The 18,344-nt window shown below is 44.0% G+C and overlaps 1 protein-coding gene across 3 annotated transcripts in view; it reads left to right on the forward strand.

The window, feature by feature from the left end:
• PARVG (parvin gamma) overlaps window positions 1-15,747 on the forward strand; it is a 30,785-nt gene extending 15,038 nt beyond the window's left edge. For all 3 annotated transcript variants that reach the window (XM_081005721.1, XM_081005719.1, XM_081005720.1), the window contains exons 8-14: window positions 9,109-9,164; window positions 9,846-9,868; window positions 10,939-11,000; window positions 11,106-11,174; window positions 12,929-13,030; window positions 14,998-15,070; window positions 15,667-15,747. In XM_081005721.1, the coding sequence (XP_080861847.1) occupies window positions 9,109-9,164; window positions 9,846-9,868; window positions 10,939-11,000; window positions 11,106-11,174; window positions 12,929-13,030; window positions 14,998-15,070; window positions 15,667-15,746 (465 nt within the window). In that variant the 3' untranslated portion in view covers window position 15,747. The remainder of the gene's footprint in view (window positions 1-9,108; window positions 9,165-9,845; window positions 9,869-10,938; window positions 11,001-11,105; window positions 11,175-12,928; window positions 13,031-14,997; window positions 15,071-15,666) is intronic.
• The last annotated feature ends 2,597 nt before the right edge of the window (window positions 15,748-18,344 follow it).

Genomic DNA, 18,344 nt, shown 5'->3' on the forward strand with positions numbered 1-18,344 from the left:
CTCCACCAGTTGTAACCCCAAGGCAAGAAAGTGGAATGAATAATGGGGCTGGAGTCACAGAACTCGATTCCTTGATAGATTATGATAAATATCTTCAGGAGGCATTGGAGGCCTATAATAAAGCCCAAGCAGAAGTGGTTATTCCACCTGTGAGTCCCAGTAGAACTCCATCTACAGTCTCTTTTAGTGGAACAACTGATTGCCTACCCCAAACCCCTGTACATCCAAGTCCTAGAGAATTATTACAGAAGTTACAGGGAGACCTTAATCGGTCAGCAAGCAATACAGCCAGGCGTATAAGGCTGCTAAAAGAACGCCTTGGGACAAATACCATCCCCTATGATTTGAGGCCCCTAGAGCAAAGCGAAGAGAAAGATCACGTAGTAGCCCCTCTCAGAAGAGTATTTGATGCACTTGAGGAGCCTGTGCTGGTTAACGGGCAACTCGGACCACGGCCACCTCGAACTTCGACCCTCCAGTACATTCCATTCACAACTACGGATCTGATGAATTGGAAAACACACACCCCATCTTTCGCAGAAAAACCTCAGGCTATGATGGACTTGGTGACTTCAATAATAAATACTCATAGTCCTACTTGGACAGATTGCCGCCAGCTCCTGAATACTCTGTTCACCACTGAGGAAAGGAGAGACATAATTGAAAAGGCACAGATATATTTGCGTGAGCAGGCCAGAGTGGGAAATATTTTAAATGTTGACCGTCATCTCCGGGACAACTTTCCCTTGGAAGATCCTAATTGGGATCCAAACAATGCAATTCATCTGGCCAGGCTTACCACCTACCGCCAGACGCTTGTGCAAGGTATCCGCAGGGCATGCCAGAAGCCCACTAATATGTCTAAAGTCTCAGAAGTAGAACAGAAACCAAATGAGAGTCCAGGAGACTTTTTAGAGAGGCTGCAGGAAGCCTATCGTATATGGACTCCTTTTGACCCTGAAGCCCCTGAAAACAGCAGAATGATTACTGCTACATTTGTGGCCCAGTGCGCTTCTGACATTCGTAAGAAAATTCAGAAATCAGAAGGATGGGAAGGGATGCTGATGAGCCAAATTATGGCCATTGCACGCCGAGTTTATCGGAATAGGGATGAGGCTGAGAAGCAAGAGAAGAAGAAGTGGCAGAAGGAAAAGATGGTAATGCTGGCCACAGCAGTAAAGCAAGACTACCGCCCCTTAAATGGAGGGAGAGGGCGGGGAAGGAATCCACCACTGGGAAGGAATCAATGTGCGAATTGCAAGAAGGAGGGTCATTGGAAGCGGGAGTGTCCTGAACCCCTGAGGTTGGAAGAAGTACGCCCAGGCCCAGGCCCAGGCCCAGGCTCCGGCCCAAGAAACCAGGGACGGGGACGGGGAATGATCCGAGATGGAAGATATCAGAGACCTGGACAAGGACGGAGTAGGGACAATTTCATTGGACTGGCAGAGGAGAATTTTACCCAAGACTAGGAACGACCGGACTCCATAAAGTTAGGCTTCCAGGAGCCCACGGTCACGATTCAATTAGGGAGCCATTTAATAGACTTTATGATTGATACTGGGGCTGAATACTCAGTACTCCCAGAACTATTGCAGAAAAAGGCATCCAAAAGTGTAGTCATTAAAAGTGCCACTGGTCAGTCAGCTAAGAGGTCTTTCCTCCAACCTTTGGAATGCCAGATTGGGGGACATCGTTTAACCCATCAGTTTTTGTATATACCTGAGTGTCCAATACCTCTCTTGGGTAGAGATATGCTGTCCAAATTGCAGGCCCAAATCACCTTCACTCCTCGAGGTCCAGAAATGAAACTGCCATCAAAGGCAGCAGGAATAATTTCCCTCTCAGTACCTAAGGAACAATCATGGCGCCTAATGTCAGCCCTGCAAGTCCAACCCACATTGGATACAGAGTTAAACAAGCTCCTCCGAACCCTACAGGTGCCATCAGGAGTATGGGCCGAAAATAGCCCACCAGGAATGGCTAAGAATATAGCTCCAATTGTAGTAACCCTAAAACCTATGGCTACCCCTGTATCTGTAAAGCAATATCCTTTACCCCGGCGAGCAGCAGAGGGCATCCAGAAACATTTGGACCGCCTATTAAAATATGGTCTGCTTAAGCCCTGCCAATCAGAATGGAACACACCTCTATTGCCTGTTCGGAAACCTGGGACAGATGAATACAGGCCAGTACAGGACTTGAGGCTCGTAAACCAGGCTATCGAGACCTTGCACCCAAATGTACCAAACCCATATACCCTGCTGAGTTTGATCCCACCAGAAGCAACATTTTTTACTGTATTGGACTTGAAAGATGCATTCTTCTGTTGCCGGCTGGCACCACAGAGCCAACCTATATTTGCCTTCCAGTGGGAAGACCCTTTAACAGGAACAAAAGGCCAGCTAACCTGGACGAGATTGCCCCAGGGATTCAAAAATTCCCCAACTTTATTTGGCACTGCCTTGGCGAAGGATCTAACAAGTTACCCCTCAATACCTGGAGAAAAGGTGGTTCTGCAATATGTAGATGACCTTATATTAGCAGCAAAGGATTTTGATACCTGTAAAGAAGGGACAGAGGAACTGCTCCACTTGCTCTGGGAAGCTGGCTACCGAGTTTCCCAGAAAAAGGCACAGTTATGTTTAGAAAAGGTCAAATATTTGGGCTTTGACATCTCACACCAACAACGAGCATTGAGGCCAGAGAGGAAAGAAGCTATTTGCCTTATCAAGGAACCTACCACAAGGAAACAACTCAGAGGATTCCTGGGAACAGCAGGGTTTTGTAGACTATGGATACCTGATTTCAGCAGTCTGGCCAAGCCCTTACATGAAAGCACTCGAGGTGCAGAAAAGGACCCATTCGTATGGGGACCTGAGCAGCAAGAAGCCTTTTTAGTTATCAAACAACGACTTATGGAGGCCCCAGCCCTTGGACTGCCTAATTCGGAAAAACCCTTTCAGCTGTATGTACATGAACAGAATGGGATTGCAGCGGCAGTCCTGACCCAGAGATTAGGAAGTTGGAATCGTCCAGTAGCTTATTTGTCAAAACAATTGGACTCAGTAGCAAAAGGATGGCCTCCATGCCTAAGGGCAGTAGCGGCCACTGCAAGCCTTGTCAAAGAAGCTGATAAATTTACCTTCGGCCAGACGATGTATGTGAATGTACCTCATGCTGTTCTGACACTCATGGAATATAAGGGTAGTTATTGGCTAACCAACCCAAGGATGGCTAGATACCAAGGCCTATTGTGTGAAAATCCCAGGATTCATCTACGAGTAGTGAATATGCTCAATCCAGCAACTTTGCTGCCCCTACCAGAGGTAGATGATGAAGAATCACATGATTGTCTCCAAATAATGGATGAAGTTTATTCCAGTAGACCCGATCTGAAAGATGAACCATTGAAAAATCCAGATGTTGTATATTATACTGATGGTAGCAGTTACCTGCATGAAGGTGCCAGACGAGCAGGATATGCTGTGGTCACCAATGAGGAAGTTGTGGAAGCTGAAGCTTTGCCTGCTGGCACCTCAGCACAAAAAGCTGAACTTATAGGTTTAACTAGAGCTCTGCAATTGGCAGCCGGATGTAAGGCAAACATCTATACTGATTCTAAATATGCCTTCTTAACCCTGCATGCACATGGTGCTCTATGGAAAGAAAGAGGTCTAATCGGAGCCCACGGGAAGGCCTTGAAATATGGACCTGAAGTAGAAATCCTGTTGGAAGCAGTATGGGCTCCAGAACAGATTGCTGTAATGCACTGCAAAGGTCATGGACGAGGAAGGGATCCAATAACCAGAGGAAATCATGCTGCTGACAAAGCAGCCCGAGAGGCAGCCCAAAAGCCTGTGGGAGGATTTATAGCAGCCCTCATACCAGAGGTAGTTCCAGGAGAAGTTAAACCTCACTATACCCCAGAAGAGAGGAAGTGGGCTGAACAGGAAGGAGCGGTTGTGAAGGACGGTTGGATGATACTGCCGGACAATAGGATTTATGTACCTCATCACCTAGCAGGCACAATTGTAAGAAATTATCATGAATCTACTCACCTTGGCGGTACTGCAACCAGAGAGAGTCTCAGTCGGAAGTTGTATATTATTAACCTATCACAATTAGCAACTTGCATTTCACAGAAATGTGTTCTTTGTGCTAAAAACAATCCCAGGCAGGGACCGGTACAACCTCCTGGAATCCAACATGTGGGATATGTCCCCATGGAAAGCCTAATTGTGGACTTCACAGAGCTGGTCCCTTCTAAGGGATTCAAGTATCTCCTTGTGTTTGTAGATACTCTTACCGGATGGGTTGAAGCTTTTCCCACCCGAACTGAAAAGGCACGAGAGGTAACTAAGAGACTCCTCACTGAATTGATCCCGAGGTTTGGGTTACCTAGATGCATTGGAAGTGATAATGGGCCAGCGTTCATTGATCAAGTAGTACAAGAAGTATGTCGAGTCCTACAAGTGAAATGGAGACTGCATGCAGCATATAGGCCTCAGAGTTCAGGGAAAACTGAAAGAATGAATCGGACTCTGAAAACCCAATTGGCAAAATTAACCCAGGAAACGGGATTAGGATGGGTGGATGTGTTACCCATAACACTGTTTCGTGTTCGGTGTGCACCCACAAAAAGACTTAAGTTGTCACCTTTTGAGCTCCTGTATGGGAGGCCGCCCTCCTTTGTTCAGGATATTCCAGCTGACCTCAAACAAATAGGAGACCATGTGACACAGGAACAAGTGCAATCTCTCTCCCGTGTTTTTGTTTCTCTTAACAGGTGGGCCCTCGAGCGCACGCCGTGCAGCATTGCCGAGCCGATTCATCAGTTCCAGGCTGGCGATAGCGTATGGGTGAAAGAGTGGAAACGAGATCCACTTGCACCTAAGTGGCGTGGACCTTACACCGTCTTGCTCTCTACTCCAACAGCGGTGAAGGTAGCTGAGGTGACCCCCTGGATTCATCACTCCCGTTTGAAGAAGTCCGAAGGCAGTTGGACGTGCAAAGGTGACCCCTCTAATCCTTTAAAACTGACTCTCTCCAAAAACCCCTGTATCTAGCCCTACGGGGAACGGGCTAGGTCACGGGCAACATTAGACGACCGGCCTGCTGCAGCCACAACCTGGAAGCTGGCTGACCTGCGCACGCCTGAAGCTTGAGGAGCGTCTAAACCAGCGATTGTGAACGGGAAGATTCTCTAATACAATTAATTGACTGCCCCCCCCTTGTGGAACAATTATCAAGGATATTACTCATTGGGGATCCTTGGGATATATGTTTTGGTCTTGGTGGTTCCCCATTTCTGTCACTGGGGGAATTATATTGGGGCTAATATTTTTATGCTATCACAATAAGGTAATCTTTTGTGGAAGGAATGCATATACTACACATCAACATGATTTTATTATTAATCCTGATCCCTTGGGACGGGGAAGGGTCCTTGAATCTGACCAAATTTACTAAATATGGATTCCGCCATGACCACAATATGTGGGTAGGCTTAGCTGAGATGGTAGCCAATGTTGCAAATAGGACCAATTGCCTTGTTTGCTCTCTTGGGCCAGATGATTCAGAAGGAGGTATGCCCTTATTACCGATACCATTAAATGCCATTGGTATGGTAAGCGAAATGCCACACCAAACAGAAGTACAGAATTTCCCCGGATGGAACTCAACTAAACCAATACGAGTTATACCTGTGCAAGGGGAATTCTGTGTACATAAATTATCAGATGCAGCTGATTCTACCATGATAGGCTCTTCTCATTGTCACTATACTTGGGATTATATTAAGAATAGTCAAACCTGGGTAAACGGTACTACCTATCGAACTCGGAATACCTTGCCCTGTGCACCTCCTTTTATTCATGCATGGAAAGTGGTATGGAACATAACTGTGACAGAAAAAGGCAATCTAACATACTGCACTGTGAACTCTGTACCCCTTTTGATATTTCGCCTTCTGCACTCCACGTACCAAAAACCTCAGACCCGATGGTTGTGGTGGATATGTGGAGAATGGGCATACAAGAAGCTCCCTTCCAAATGGAGTGGGACTTGTTTCCTGGGATGGGTATTACCACCAATGTGGATTATGCCCACTAATTCGGCCAAGCGTACACGAAGAAACGCTGATATTTCTCGTATAGCAGGAGGAAGTACCCAAAGTTGGAGCGATACTGATGATTGGCCACCAGAGCGCATTATAGCCTATTATGAGCCTGCCTCCTGGAATCCTGGTGAGCTCATACAAGGGGCACGGGATCCTATTTATAATCTAAACAGAATAATTCGATTGCAAGCAGTAGTGGAACTTGTAACCAATGCAACAGCCCAGAGTTTGAGACTTATTGCACAACAGCTGGATGAAAGTAGAGCCGCCATTTTGCAGCTGAAAATGGGAATGGATTATGTACTTGCCAGGCAGGGAGGCCTATGTGGAGTCTTGAACTTGACAGGGAATGCCTGTTGCTTTAACATTTCTGATAATGGTGAGGCAATCCGTGTGTTGGCCACAAAGATGGAGAGTATAGCACACGTCCCAGTACAAACATGGGAAGGATGGGATATGGGGTGGCTCACCAACTGGTTACCTAATGTTGCGGGACTCAAAGGGATACTATTGTCTTGCTTGTTTTTCTTGACGGTAGTAATAATGGTTTTATGTATGGTGCCATGTATCATTTCATGTTTTAGAAGTACAATTAGCAAGATGATTTCGAATGAAACTCTACCTCATATCATGGCCCTATATAGAGCTTTACCTCAGGAAGATGATGAAGGTCAAGCTATCAAGGACACTTGGGATGAAGGTCCTTGAGCTTGAAAGGGGGGAATGAGGCATCTAATCATAGCCTGCATTTTTATCAAGGCTTATAGTTTGATTAGGGTCTGTATTTTAAAATGAGCTTAAAGATTTTCAAATGTTTTATGCCAGGCAGAAGACCAGCTGCCTAAGTACTTTGTCAAGATGTTTATCCTCCTGGACAAGGGGGCCCCCTGATTTATAGCAGAAAACAATTCTCAAAGTCGTAAAAAGAGAATTACAAGCTGAGAGCAAGGTTACACCACCCTACATAATTAAGAGTTGGTAAATAGTAAAATCATTAAACTTGAGCCATATCTTTCTAAGGTTAAAGGCCAAGAGCAGATGGAAAAGAAAACATCTGGCTGGAGAAAGGGGAGTGTAAACAGAAGAAGAGGTTTCTTTCTTATTTTATTTTGAGGCTGTAAACTGATTCCTTCCTGTTACTTTGAGAAGATTTATTCTTCCAAAAAGCTATCTATGATAATGTATGAAATATACTGGCTTAAATGTAATTATGCAAAGGATCTAGAAAGAAAGAAATGTTAAATTCTTATTTCATAGAGTCATATTGCTGTAGGAGACCAGAGGGGCAAATGAGCCCAGCCCCCTGCCAGACAGGAGATGCCATCGAGCACTCCTGATATATGGTTGTCAGGCCTTTGTTTAAAGACCTTCAAAAAGGAGATCTTTCATTGATGATGTATGAGAATGTGAACCCAAGATCTCTGACATCTGTTTAAGATAAAAAAAATTTAAAACTATTAACCATCTGTTTTGGAGGGCAATAGGGCAAGGAGGGCAAGAGGTGAGCTGGTAATTAAGGTTCCTTGTTGAGACAAATGTAAGATATATGACTACTTATTTGTCATTTATAGATAGAAGAATATATAGCTTTTTGTATCCCATAAAAGGCAATAGGAAATGGGTGTATCTTTTAGGATTGGTTGTAGCAATCAGCCAATAGGAAATTCAACCAGGCTGATTGGACAGAGGCAGCCAAAGGAGGAGCAAGGGAGCTGGGCTGAGGGAATATAAGTGCTGGCCATAATGGCAGGAGACCAGGCCAGAGCTTGGTAACCATATACCACTGTGCCTCTCATTTATTTGTCTGACAAATAAATTATTATTTTAATTTCTCTATTGCTGCGTTGAATATTTCATTCCAGCTAAGCGTTAACCACAAGCAGGGTGCTACAGTACCTTTACCTTTACCTTTTTAATGCTAAGCTAAGCTATGGCTCCGAGCTAACGTACAGGCTCCCAGAGAAGAGATTGTGGCCCCTTTGCTTTTTCCTGGCCTTTCTTCTGCTAGTTTGGCTTAATGTGTTGTCCAAGCCCAAGCTCAGGGTTTCTCTGTCTCCAGACAAACTTTGTCCTGTGGTTTACAGCTGTTGCTTTGTCTGGATTACATGCTAAACCTAACCATAACTTAGCTCAGTGCAGTACTGCAGCAGAATGAATGGGGAGGAGCAAATTGGCTGTGATTTCCTATGTGTGAATGAGGACTATTTACTACTAACTTACCAGTACTTGATCCAACCTTTTCCCCAGATAGGGACTCAAAGTGGCTTACAGATAAAAGAGAAACAGTTAAAAACATTTTTTTCAAACCATTAAAAAGCAATTAAGCACTAACTTGTATAAATACTCAAACAAACCATATATCCTATAGGAATTCTATTGGCAGAAAACGTGTGAAGTTGCACTGCCAAAGTATGCAGAGCAGGGAGAGTGTTCGGCAGAGCTATATGAGCAGAAGCAAAACCAGGATTCTCCACTCCATGTTTGCTGATGCCATTCCAAGGGGCATGTTTGTGTTTGCAGTGCCAGGAGCAAGATCCCCAGCCACGGCTCCCACTTTATTAATTTCACTTATTTATTTATTAAAACACACATTTTGCCTTTCTGCCTTGCAAACCCTCAAGACAAAAGCATCTCAGAACCCATAGCTAGGAATGGGGAGTGGCAGGGGGAGAGTTGCTGAGGGAAAGCTTATGGCATTTCTCCTTTTGGCAGAAAACACAAGGTTGGGATTGTGTTTTTGTTGAGGATGCTCTGTTTGACCCCAGAATGTGTAGATTTTGCCTAAGATTTTGGTATAATTAAGACGCAATCCTATACCTGGTTACCTGGGAGTAACCTGGTCAGTCTTCCTTCTGTGTAGAAATGCCCAAGATTTCACAATAAAGAAATCTTGCACAGCACATTCCTGAGGTATATTGTTCCCCTTTCCTTCTTTTTTTGCAGTTAGCAGTTGATACCTTCTTTTTGCATCCTTTCTTTCTATTTCATAGCATACAGCGAACGGATTTAAGACAGAAGATTCAGTTGAGTACATCACCGGGAACAGGTAAAAGACAAAATTTGCCTTGAACTCTGAATGGAGAAGTAGAAAGATGGAAATTACATTTGTCTCTACTTACGTGTCAGTTTTATTGTGCAAATAAAAGTTAACAAAGAGTAGAAAATGTATTGTGTTTGGAACTGGTTTCTGTAAATCCCACAGAGTTCTTTATTTAGGTGGTTTTGGAAATGAGTGCCAATTCATCCCTTATTTGCTGGCTCCTGGGCTCCTGATCATGACACCAGGCAACATCTTGCCTCTTTCCGCCTTGGCTTCAAACATCAGAAATACCATTTGCCTTCTATGGCTTTGTCCTTACCAATATCTTTTATAATCTGTTATGTTAGACAATTTCTAATATGAGAAACTACGCTTATAAGATAAACCTTTATTGAATTTTGAGCCAGAGACTCAGGTAACAGCTACATTTTATATTTCAGTCTCTTATTTCATAGTGACAAATTCTAGAAAGGCAGGCATGCGAATCTGTTGCCACAAAATAACCGAAGTTGGAGTGCTGTGCAATTTTATGTCCAAGTAAATATGTGTCGGCTTCTGCCCCATGAGGCTTGTCGCAGCCCAGAGATTAACTATTCAACCTGAGATATTGTGGGCTGCAACCACCTTTTACTTCAGATGCCTACTTGCTTGTTTTCTAACTCATCTTTCCTTTTGTTGGGTATTTAGGGAACCTGATGAAAGTTCTTCACGTAAGTTACAGAACTAAGGACTTATTCCATTGTGTCTCCACCATGATCTGTTTTGAAAAGCTCTGTGGCAGTTATTGTTCTCTGCAAAAAGCCTCATATCTTCATCATCAATGGCAATCTCCTGATGAAGATCCACCATTGTTTTACTAAACTTCTATGCATAGCAGCAGAAAATAATTGTTCTGAGGTTAGGTATGAGCTGAAAAGTCACCTAGGGCTGTTGAGACTTACAACGTTATAATTGTAGCTGTGCCCATGTAATTCAGATGAGATTGAATAAATTGCCCACGTACTCTTATACTGCCTGCTATACTATGATAGCTGAAAAGAACTAATTCAACCTTTATTAAGGAAACTAACTACCTAGCCGCTCATAGGAAATACCTTGTTGCTGACAAAGACTCGAATGAATATTGATTTTAGACTCTGGATCTCAGACTTTAGCTGATGGAGTATTCCTTTTAATGTTAAGAATGTTAAGAAATATATATGACATTTCCGATTTTGTCTGCCGCTTCTGCCCCTGGGTGCTGATGTAGTTAAATGTGTTATTATCGTTCTTTCTGTTGTCTTTGACTTTGACTGTAATAAATATTGATTGATTGGACTTTCAACTCCCGCCAGTCCCAGCCACCATGGCCATAGTCAGGGGGGATGATGGGAGTTCAGCAACATCTAGGGAGCCCCCCTCATAGATTTGATGCTTTATTGAACAAACATACAGAAAGACAGGTTCCTGTCCCAAGGAATTTCCAGTCTAAGGGTGCAATCCTAAGTAGTTAAAAGTCAATCTCATTGAGATCAAAACAGCTTTCTCCCAGAGAAATGGGTATAGGATTGCAACCCACATTTCTGTACTACAGAATGACAGCATTGGGAGGAAAAGGCAATAGAGAGGATGGGATGGCGCATAGACCCACAAGCCCACAAAGACGCCATATGCAGAGCACTCCACCCCCATCCTCCTTTGTTATTGGGCTAAGATATGACCTGCATTGCAAAACATAATACAGAAAAACTCTCATGTGGTGAAATATATTGAAAATAATCAATTTGGTACTTTACTCTAGAAGCTGAAATCTTTGATGAATTAATGGCATATGCTCCAGAGAAAGTGGATGCAGTGAAAGAGGTAAAACAAACACCCTCAGGTTTTTGTTTTGTTTTTCCCCAGACAATTTATAATGTGATATATAACCAAGAAACGGTGATTTGATGCCATGCTCTGTTCCTTCAGGTATTTTTGAAGTTTGTCAACAGACATGTTGGGAAGTTAGGACTAAGTGTGAAAGACATTGATTCTCAGGTAAATATATCCTACTCATGATCCTATGTTGCATTTAATTTATGAACTGCTTTATGGTGTTTGCCCTCATATCAACCCTTGGAGGCCTAAGCATTTCCCTTTACAGATGGGAAACACGGGTTGGGGCTGCAACTTGATGAAGGCCACATAATAAGTCAGTGTGGAGCACATGAACACTATGTAGCTGCGTCCTTTGTGGGCAGGACTGTCGGAACCGGGGATGAAAAGCCAGCTGGCTTGGCTCCAGCCGAAGCGTCTCCCTTCTCAGCCTTGCCGCTGCGGAGACCCATCATTAACACTCCTCCGACATGTGTTTGCAACTCAAGCTGCTGTGCATGCAAGAGCACACATTACTCAGCAAAGTAAACACACAACAGATCAGGCTCGAGGCGTGGATACTGTACTAAACCACACATTTATTCTACATAAATCAGGACAAAGAAAAACATGGCCTCTCTCCTTGTCGTTCTTCTCGGAGAGAGAGAAAACAAAAGCAATGCAGAGCGGAACTTTTGCTCACGGGATTCCAGCAATCTGTGCTGGAATGGAAACCGACATGTGACATATAACAATCCCACATATCTGCAGCAAAGGGTGGGATGGAATTCCCAACAAGGACTACTTCAAATGATGGGAAATTAAATTTAAACACCTGCCTCACGTAGTTAAAAAGACAATTTATAGAGAGTAAGCACGCTAAGTGAGGGCTTCCTTGATTTCATTCTTCATTTCAATATCTCAGATGCTTGCAGGAACCCCATTTTTAAAATTTATGTATGCCATTATTATTTCTTCCTTCTATCAGGGAGCTCTGGCTATGCACATAGTTTCCTTCTCCTATTTTATCATTTCCATGAGCCAGTGAAGTAGTTAAGTTCCAAGATAGTGACTGAAAGGGTCACTGAGTGAGCTTTGTGGCTGAATGGGGATTTGAACCTGCACCTCCCTGGTCCTAGTCTAACCACTACACCACATTGGTGCACATCTAAGTTTTTTTTTATTGCATGCATAGAAATTAAATGTATTAATTAGATATGCATGTGTTTGGAAGCATGTGTATCATACATTCATATTCATCGGACTCTGGATTTGCTACAGCTTCCCCCCAAATGTACATCTGGTGGCAAAGCCAGGTTCACTTTGGTCGAACATGTCCAGTGGCCCAGCATCTGCAGCCAAGGGGGGACTTGAATCTCTTCTTGCCAGATGCAAGTCTAGCTTTCTGCTCTCTGCTAACACACATTAGTACCCTGGAAAGTGAAGTGATGCAAAAGTTTTTCATATATCCCACCTACAAAGAATTTTTAATTCTTGGCATAAGATCAGCACTAAGAGAAATCCTTATCTGGATTTTGTCTTTTGTCAAAATAATAAGCAACTTTAAAACTTGATCTATATAGCTGACATGATTCTTTCATTCAAATGGCACTGGAATCTAGTCAAAGATAAATGACTTACCTGTCACACTAATACCCTATGAACTGGACCTAAAGTGCTGAAATTTGGATTCAGACTGTAACATACAGATGTGGGTGATATATAACATATAGTATTGTAGCACTTCAATAAGTTTTTGCGTGACTGTTTTGTGCTGCTGCACACAGAAGCTTTGGTAAGCTTTGGGGGGCAAATACGAAGAAGCTTTTGTCCGGCAGGAAAGTTCTTTAAGTCATGGAGGTCTTGTGGATTACAAAACTGACCCTGAGATCATTTTAATAATCTTTAATATAATGCCTCTGTTCATTTCCCCCCAGTTTGCAGATGGGGTTATTTTACTCTTGCTAATTGGGCAGCTTCAGGGCTATTTCGTGAATCTGGGAGATTTTTTCCTGAAACCAAGTTCCCCTGCAGAAATGGTAAGTTATTCTTTATGCACCCAATTGTGGGTACAGGGCATTTGGAGGCCCAACTATAAACTATAATAGGTGGGACACACAGATAATTTCCCCACATTATTTCCAAGCTTCTTAGGTGCCCCATGCAAAGGGAATAAACCGGCCTGTAGCAGATCCCACCGTTGTGTCACCAAAGTGAAGTGGATCCCACCTCTCTGGCTACCAACTGTGGCAGAACCCACCAACTTATATACTACATGTAACCTCCACAGTTTATCTTCGTGGTTTTTGTGTGGTGGTAAACTTAGATCCTTGGAGACTCAAGCAGAAGTTGAAAAAATAAGACATATTAGTTTTAAAGAACGAAGTTAATAAAACAAAGGATGTGTCAGGAGATAATGTTCTTTCAGGAAACAGTTAATTTATTACTAATTATACTTAATCTAGTGGATGATACAGGCTTCTAAACAAGGTAATAAATGCACAGCTTCTTTTAAATGTCAGCTGCTTTAATTCAGTTATTACTCCTCAGATGTTACAGGTTTCTAGACAAAAGTTTACTTCCACTAATTTCACTTCAGTTCCTAAACTTAGTTGTTGTGTAGGTGTTACAGATTAATACTTTGGTTCTTAAACAAGGAGGTGGTACTTTCTGTCCGTTTCCCAACCTTTGATCAGTCATACTCCTGAGATACCTCTGGCAGTCTAACAGACCCAGGGGATCCCCACGCACCCCTTTTTTCCTGGTTTGGGAGTCTTCTCTTTCTGGAAGATCTCTCCCCTCCTGACTGGAAGGAGACCCAAGGAGACTGTATACTCACAGCTTCTCCTTCTCCTGGCTCCAACTCAGTCTGAATGCTCTCCCAAGACACTCAACACAGTCTTCCTGTCTAAGCTCAGAGACTACTTTCTCTAGCTGTAGATAATTTTCCCAGGGTAGATGTTACACACGCAGACTAGGACCAACTCTTTTTCTCTCCCTCCTGCTCTCTCTTAAACCATCTTCCCATCAGAATCCTTTCTCTGAAATGGCTCCTTTTATTCTCCCTCCCAAAGTTCTGGCTCCACCCACCTTTGTCTATCTGTCTAGGTAGCCAATCAGAGAGAGGCTCCAGCCCTCTGGTGGAATTCTGAGGCACTGCATCACCAGACTCTGGTCTGGCTCAGCTGTCCGTCACATAGCCCTCTTGGGGTGGTGTGCATTTTGGCGTTCACCTGACTTTGCCATGTTGGCCACAGTGATTGAAGATATCTCTCTCCTCTGCGCCTTTCTCGTGGGGCATTCTCAGTCTGCCTGCTTCCTCCCACTCTGCCCATCCTACAGGCAGAGGCTGCATGGGGGAGGCTGCCTGTGTGATCTGTTTTTTCTGCGCAATGTCGGCTCCATTTGTGCATGGGTGGCAGGAGGGGTGCATGGGTGCATGGGTGTTACACAGGAGGAGCGCAAGGTGCGATGTTTCGCTAATGTTAAAGGCGCAGAGGGGGAATATTACTTCAATCGCTGCGCTCCTCCTGAGTAACGTTGCAAAGACACCACATGGCAAAAACAGACTGCCTACAGCCTCCCTCCCAGCTGTAGGGCAGGCAGAGTGGGAGGAGGCAAGCAGAATACTGTATGGAGGCTCCGTGGGGAAGGCGAAAAGTGCTAAAAGTAATTGGAAAAAAAGCTTCACCACTCCCCCCCCCCAAAACAAGCTCAACTCTGCCCCCCCCAAAGCTCAGTGATTGCTGGCGAGGAAACAGCTGATAGGTGGCCTGTTAGACGGGGGGGGGGGCTGTTAGCCTCTGGGCAATCCTTCCCCCCAAAATTTTCAACAAGTCAGGGCAATTTCCCCCCATTTTCTTTTTTTGGGGTCCCCAAAAATAGGGGGCATCCTATACATGGGGGCGTCCAATACACAGAAAAATACGGTAATATGTTGTTGTTTTCCATTGGTGATAATTTTTCCAGAATTGACACCACCTTTTCTTTTGTTGACCCTTCTCAGGTACACAATGCAAGCCTTGCAGTAGACTTGCTAATGGACGGAGGCCTTCTGGATGTACCTATCAACCCTGAAGGTTAGTCATTGTACAAGAAGGGGTGCGTTTACACTTCATGTTTCCATATCACCTTAGGAGCACTTCTCAGATGTCTGTATACATTCCAGCACTAGCTGTTGCAACACAAGAACGGATGTTTTGACTTTCACTGTTCTGTTTTGGTATTGCTTTTGTTCCCTTCTCTTTGAGAGCAAGAAGGAGAGGAGACATGTTCCGTTTGTTCTGAACTGTCAATAATAAAGTAGCTTTAGTGCCCCCACCTCGGGCCTGGCTTCTGCTGATGATTTGTTTACTCTGCTAATGTGTGCCTACTGTTGGAAGACTTGGGTCACGGAGTCCTGTCGGGAAGGAGACAGATGATTATTCCGGACATCACGCAGGAGGGAGAACCGGGCAGACACGCATAATGGTGATTGGCTGGATGCCCACCCTGCGGATGGGACAAAATCCCAACCGTCACCTCTGTTCCTGAGCTTTGGGTTTGTGGTAGCTGCCTTGGCTCCCCCATTCCATTCTAGGGAATACAAATTCAATGTGTTATATGGGCTGTTCCTCTTCAGCTCAAGGATGTATAATTTACCCATTCTACTTTTGTCTGCCTTATGTTTTCACAGATCTTGTGAACCGAGATATGAAGACCACGTTGCTCGTCTTGTACTGCCTGTTTTCCAAATACAAGACCAAAGAGGCATGAAGTACAGAAATCAAAAGGCCTATGCCATATTTGCTAGTGAATAGTCTACTTTTCAGTGCCAATAATTGTTCGATGCTTTGCATCTACGTACAACTGATACATATTGTATGCGTAGATGAGAATATGTTTCAGTAACCTAAACTTGGTGGATGCTGTCATTTACTGGTAATTCTTAAGGTTTTAAGAGGGTCAGCAGAAAATGGCAGGTAAGACTTGAAAGAAATCAGCATGGCATTTGAACATCTACTGAACGCAGTTTGTATTCTTGTTGGCATCTGTCTGAGAGACAATGGAGTGTGCCTCCAGGGGTGAAGTTGAGTCACTGTGTTTGCAGCACCAAAGTGACCTCCCTGAGGCACAAGCCTGGGCCATGTGTTTGGAGGTCCTGGGCTGCCCAGATGACAAGACCACCCTGATGTGGTCCAAAGGAAAGCAGAGCAATATGTTTGGCACCAGCTTGGCTGCAGGAGTTGCTGAGAGGGGACGTACAAGACACCATCCAACAGTCTTAGGGATGCTACTCTGGATTTGTGTAGGGTTTACTCCTTGGTCTTTTCTTCCTATGAAGATATCCTGCAAGGCAGCAAAGGTTTAGAATCAGAGTTTTCCTTCTCCTAGAAGGGCTACCTTCCAGGTTGACAAGCCCCACCTGCACCTCACTTCCCTCTACAGCACGTGCAGAATCCACCTTCTTGACCATTGGATTCACTATTGGTCTCACCTGCTCAATCTGCTGGAGCCTGTTTCCACATGCAGGAAAAGTCCCTAGCTCATCAAAGGTTTGAAATCCATTGGCTACCCTCACCTGGTTTAGCTGGCCAGTTGAAGCTGTTCCTGAGGTGTGGCCACTGTCATATGTTGACAGGTTCTAGGAGTGCATGGTGGGGACCAAAGGTGGACAAACAACTGCAGAAGGAGCACGACATATCTACCCCACAGAGGTACAACCCCTCCCCTAACATCCCCATATGCCCCAATGCACTTTGTAGTCTTTGACATTTAGTTATGCACATAATATTTTCCCCTGTGCACATTTTAAAATCTTCAGAATTACCAGTAAATGCCTGTATTCACTGTTCAGTAATATGTGTGTTTTTGTTGATGCCAGTATTATAGCCTGACCAATTCTGATGTCCTTAATAAGATTCAGATTTGTATAGCTATAGAGTTCTTAGATGATGTGCAATCTCAAGCCCATAGCTTTTCCTCCAAATTTAATTATTTCCCCATAATTTTTCCCAAGATGTCAGCATGTACCGTATTTTTCGCCCTATAGGACGCACTTTTCCCCCTCCAAAAATGAAGGGGAAATGTGTGTGTGTCCTATGGGGTGAATGCAGGCTTCGCGGACCTCTCCACAAGCAGTGGGAGCCCAGCTCTGGGCTCCCGCTGCTTGCGGAGAGTTGCCTGCATACTGAAGCCTGCGCACACTGAGCCCAGCACGTCCAGGCTTCGCGCACCTCTCAGCAATCAGCGGGAGCCGGCGCTGGGCTCCCACGGCTTGCAGAGAGCTGCCTGTTTGGGGGCTGGGGTCAGGGGAAGCTCGGGCTTCCCCCGCCCCAGCCCCGCGCCTGGGGGAGAAATAATTTTCCCCCTTTATTCCCCCCCAAAAAAACTAGGTGCGCCTTATGGGGCGGTGCGTCCTATAGGGCGAAAAATACGGTATATCAATAAAAAGTTTCTGGTGCATGCAGAGGATTTCAGAGAAGAAAATTATTCAAAGGGGAGCTTTTCAGTACAACACAAAATGTTTATGAAAAATGGTGAATAGTTTCAGTGCTTTTGTTTTTGCCTGTCATGTTTTTCCATAAGTATTGTGAATCAAGATATGAAGATCACACTGCAGGTTTTGAACTGCTTGTTTTACAAATACAAAACTATAAAAAGCAGAAATCAAATAACCGTATTATGTTTTATTTAACTTTTTAAATATATTTATTTAGTACTCTTTACAGCAGGGGTGGTAAATCTGTGGCCCTCCAGATGTTGTTGGATTCTGGCTCCCTTTGGCCCCACTTGCCATGAGTTGTACTACACTAACATCTGGAAGCGTACTAAATAGAAATTTTTAATCTCTTCCAACCTCACAAATGTTCTTACCAGAAAGGGACTACTTGAGAGGTGAATTAGTATCCCACTCAAGAGTTCTAGGAATTTTGCAAAACCTGAATTAATGGGTCCGATTCTGAGCCACACTTCTTGGACCTACACTTGATTACATTGATTCCCATTGTGTGATTGCCATTCTGCATGATTTCTTGTTGCGCATTATCCTAGGGTCAAGAGATCAGCTAAAGAATTGTCTTAATTTATTGGCTTTGCTTATATTCATAAGAAAAACTAAATTCTTTTTAGTAATGCCTGAAGGATAAGTGGGCGCTGTGCAGAGACAGCCAGAGATGCTGACCAACCACAAACTCACTGAATGCCCAGCTGTGGCTTACTTAGCATAATGGCTAATAAAGACTTCCGGTATCCCAGATAATGCAGTAGTGACATGAAAAGTAATTTGTGCAGTAACTGCCTTTTCAGTGAATGAAAATAAAAAGAATTAACAAATAGAACAAATGTAGAATGACAATAAAGATATTATTATTA

This window comes from Podarcis pityusensis, assembly GCF_964106645.2.
Source record: "Podarcis pityusensis genome assembly, chromosome: 5".
NCBI lineage: Eukaryota > Metazoa > Chordata > Lepidosauria > Squamata > Lacertidae > Podarcis > Podarcis pityusensis.